General features: G+C 37.6%; 1 protein-coding gene across 1 annotated transcript; it reads right to left on the reverse strand.

The window, feature by feature from the left end:
• Positions 1-2,698: 2,698 nt before the first annotated feature.
• On the reverse strand, positions 2,699-3,688 carry LOC113315426 (protein MAINTENANCE OF MERISTEMS-like). Its single transcript, XM_026563702.1, has one exon. It carries the CDS (start codon positions 3,686-3,688, stop codon positions 2,699-2,701), a length of 990 nt encoding a protein of 329 aa, XP_026419487.1.
• Positions 3,689-4,769: the final 1,081 nt, after the last annotated feature.

A 4,769-nucleotide genomic window follows, 5' to 3' on the forward strand; every position in this document is an offset into this window, starting at 1 on the left:
AACATTAGACAGTAAAAGACAGTCATTTTGCTACAATGCTAGCGACACATCATATGTATCGTTCTCTGTAACAGTTCGGTGCGTAACAAATATAATTGTTACAAAACCGGTTTTCAATATGTTTTCCATTTTCACCTCTTGTAAATACTTTTGAGCAATGAAAATTTATTCTGAGTGTGTTTCCAATATGCGGAGCTAGACCCCAACACCGGGATTATTCTCAATTTCTCAAATCAATCTGCAATCGAACAAATAGAAATCTGTAAGCCGGATTAATATGAGACATAACTTGGATGGTTGGATTAATATGATAAATCTGTCAATCAATTTCAATCAAGAACCAAAGGTTGGATTCACCAATTGATTGAACTAAGCACAACCTGTGATATTTCAATTATATAAAAATTAAATGCGGAAAAGAAATAACACAGACACCAGAAATTTTGTTAACGAGAAACCGCAGATGCAGAAAAACCCAGGGACCTAGTCCAGATATGAACACCACATTGTATTAAGCCGCTACAGACTCTAGCCTACTACAAGTTAACTTCGGACTGAAATGTAGTTAAGCCCTAACCAATCTAACACTGATTAAGGTACAATCGCGTTCCTTACGCCTCTGAATCCCAGCGGGACTCTACGCACTTGATTCCATTAGCTTATCTCACCCACAACTAAGAGTTGCTACAACCCAAAGTCGAAGACTTGATAAAAAAATCTGTCTCACACATAAAAGTCTATTGAATAGACAAATCTGTCTCCCACATAAATACCTACGAGTTTTTGTTCCGTTTTTTGATAAATCAAGGTGAACAGGAACCAATTCATACACCTGACTTATATTCCCGAAGAACAACCTAGTAATATCAATCACCTCACAATGATCTTAACCGTATGGTACCGGAACAAGATATTGTGAAATCACAAACGGTAAGACGAAGATGTTTGTGACTACTTTTTATCTTACCTATCGAAGATTGAATCTCGAGCAAATCTTAGAGAAGATAGTACTCAATACGATAGAACAAAGTAAGATCAGAACACGCAACTATAGAGAAAATAGTTTGTTTTTGCTTCAGAATCCCAATGAAGCCTTTAATTCGTTAACCTATAATGATTTTAGAAAAACCCAAGTTAAAGGAGAATAGACTCTAGTCGCAACTAGTATCACACAGGAGGTATAGGTATTAGGTTTCCCAGTAGCTAGAGTTCTCTCTTATATAATCTTCAAATCAGGGTTTGCAATCAGTGTTACCTTGGTAATAAAGCATTAAATATTCACTGTTAGATGAAAACCTGATTAGGGTCAAGCTAATATATTTCAACCGTTATATTGAACTTAGCTTGTTACACACAAATGAAATTTGCCTTAATTTAGATGGTAACCGTACCTAAACATGTGCACTTAGTTGTCTCAACAATAGTTAACCGAAGTTAACCATATGAACACTTTCAATATCAACCTTGTTCATCTTTATCACAACTAGTTCAAATGACTCAAATGAAACTAGTTATAGAGTTATTCAATTGTTTATATTCTCATAGAAGTATACAACACAATTGAAGAAAAATCGATTTTTTTCACTCGAATCAATTCATGAACATTATAGTCATGGTTTGCAAAATATTGCGTTCTTTATTATATAAATGTATTTATTCACGAATGAACCGATGTTAGAACATAACCCACTCAAGTATGCGAACGGGTACGCATACTTAGAGTTCCGAACTTGGTCTGTTCGCCAGTATGCAAACTGGTAGCATACTATCGTTCATGACCGAACTCAGTTGAATTAGTATGCAAATGGGTACGCATACTAAATTTCCGGACTTAAACTATTAAGCCAGTACGCATACGGGTATGCATACTAAGTTCCCGGACTTCAACTGTTAAACCAGTACGCATATGGGTATGCTAACTATGGTTCTCGGACTTGGAGTAACTTGCAACAGTGAGCATACAAGTACGCATACTGTGTTATGTCCAATCAATGGTTAATTGTTCTAAACTCCATTTTAATTATTGAAACATTCTTAGAAGACGAGAATAGCTGTCTCACACAAACTATTAGCTTCAAAGCAATTTTCATCAAATGACTGTCTCACGCAAATCATGTAAGATGTTACCATGTGATTTTCACATGATCATCTTTTGACTTTCTCAATAATAAAAGATGAACTTGGTTAAAGCGAAAGCTTACCAACACATATTTCGAGAAATATGTAAGCGAGTTAAGCTCACCTCGAAATATCAAATGTGTATAAAATAAAGTCTATATAGTTATACGACTTTTGTCTCAATAGGAGATAGAATATAAATAGACTTCTAAGTGATAGATGAGTTCAAGTCTCCACATACCTTTTACTGATGACGTTCCACAAGATCCCCTTAGTAGTTCTTCATCTTCAATCGATGAACGCCGTGAAGTCTAAAGCTAAACTACACATTATATCCTAATCCTAGACATAGTTATAAGTAGAATAGAAATCAAGACTTACAGTTTTAGTAACTAAACTTGACAAACAAGCTTGAGATAGCAATGCTTGCGAGTTCGACCGAGAAGTGTTCTAACACATGTAACCCAGAATTGCCTCATTATCTTTTCTCGATCGACCATTCATACCATATCCTTTGAACCTTTTGTCTTCCCAATATTCAGATGATGGTAAAGGGTCGTGAACGATCTCAATATCATTATCAAATGACTCTCTTTTTCTTATCATCGATTGTAAACTCCTTGTGCTCCTTTGGTATATTTTGTACGTATCTGCATTGTCTTGCGACTCTCGTTGGGTTGTACATTACATATATTTTTGGGTGAAACAAAGTCCCAAAATAACTATCTTGCTCGGTGCACCCAACCATCTTTCCTTTTCCTTTGGCCAAATCATTTTTGTAAGGGTCAAAGACAACATCTTTTGTCGTTAAGTTGTCCAACTGGCGTCTCAACTTCAGATAAACCTCATCTTGGGACTTTTCATTACTGTTGTAGATGTACATGTCCCCGTAAAATTTATCGCCCCATTCTCTGTTCTTAAAAGCCTTTTCAGCAAATATTGGGAAGTGCAAATATATCCACTTCTGCAGAAAACCCGTAGTCCCTCCGATTTGGTTTCTATCAACCCTATAAGCCTTTCTCAACTCGTTCAACGAGTGTGCAAGGATGAAAGTGCCCCAAGAGTATTCGTGAATCTTGTCAAATGGCTGCAACATCTGAATAAAGTTGGCGTTCACACGGGCACCGGAAACATCAGGAAAAATAACAGATGCTAGGATGTAGAGGACATAAGCATTGGCTGTGGAGAATATACGTTCTTTGGTCACCTCTTTTCCCTCTGCATGAAGTTTCTTTGTTCCCATGAAGAGGTCCCTCAACTTCGAGAGATAGAATATCCTATGCTTTGCTTTGCCTACTAGCACACGTGACTTGGTCATATCCTCATCCCATTGGAACACATTCTTGGTGAACGCGTAAATCTTGTCCCATTCAAGCTCTTGCGCGTAGCCTTCATGCTTCACGGATTTACCATCTATGCTTAGCCCGATAATGAACTTTGCATCATTTGTAATTATCGTCATTTCTCCAAATGAAAGATGCAAAGTATCTGTTTCCCCGTAGTATCTCTCGACAAAGGCGGAACAAAGAGGTTTGTCGTAACCAAGATCCAAATTTTCAACCGCATGCATCAACCACGTAGATTTGACTAGATGGGCTACTTCCTCAACTTCTCTAACGGTTCATTCCAGTCCTTCCAGTGGCCAATTATTCATCATACTCACTGACGTTCCTGAATTCATACGACGAACGGCATCCTCGTGATCCTATAAAATAAAAAAAAATCCGATGGAAAATAATCAAAACACTACACAAATAATAAGTTTTATGTTACATAGCATAAGGTTTAGGTAGGTACTATGGTATCCAACTCTCTTTGTACCCCCATAACACCCGTCCTCCATCACCGGGTAATCTTAAAACAGGATCATCAGGGCCGCGAGAAACATCTTCAGCGTGTCGGGCATGTGGCTTCCTTTCTTCTTGTTTGGACCATATGTCTTACCTTGTTCTTGACCGTCTCCTCCTTAGACTTGTTTTTGAACTTCTCATCCTTGGACTTGTTGTTGAACTTCTCCTCCTTGGACTTGTTCTTGAACTTATCATATCTCTTCATCACCTTCATTCTCACTTTCTTCATCCTCACTTTCTTCATCACCTTCCTTGCCACCACTTTCTTATTTATTTATCTCCTCTCCACCACTTTCTTCTTCATTAACTTCCTCCTTACCACTTTCTTCTTCAGCAACTTCTCTATCACTACCTCCTTCTTCAATAGGTGTATCAGAATCAGATTCTTCTTGTCTTGGTTGCTCCGCTTGAGGTGGTGGGTCATTGATGTGGATCCCTTTGGCTTTACTCCCCGATCCCCTTCGGTGGGAAGCATTTAAATTTTGACCTCCCTTTCGACGAGGTCCCAAACTACAAGGAGAATCAAAGTCATTTTCCTCTTATATTTCTTTTCGACTTGCTTTTGTTTCTTGTCCTTGTTTGGCCCATAGAATACGGAGATAAGTGACAAACAATAATGGAATTGAATGCATAATTTTGAATTAAAGGTATACAATCGGTTTACTCGATACACATTTAAAATCTGATTCCTAACATAACACCTAACAATCGGATTGTATAAGTGGTCATGTAGTCCGATTCCAACGAAAAAAATAACAGAAAAAAATGGGCGTTTTTTCTTACAAGAATCGTTTTACTAGA

Source organism: Papaver somniferum, chromosome 10 (genome assembly GCF_003573695.1).
Source record: "Papaver somniferum cultivar HN1 chromosome 10, ASM357369v1, whole genome shotgun sequence".
In the NCBI taxonomy this organism is placed as follows: domain Eukaryota; kingdom Viridiplantae; phylum Streptophyta; class Magnoliopsida; order Ranunculales; family Papaveraceae; genus Papaver; species Papaver somniferum.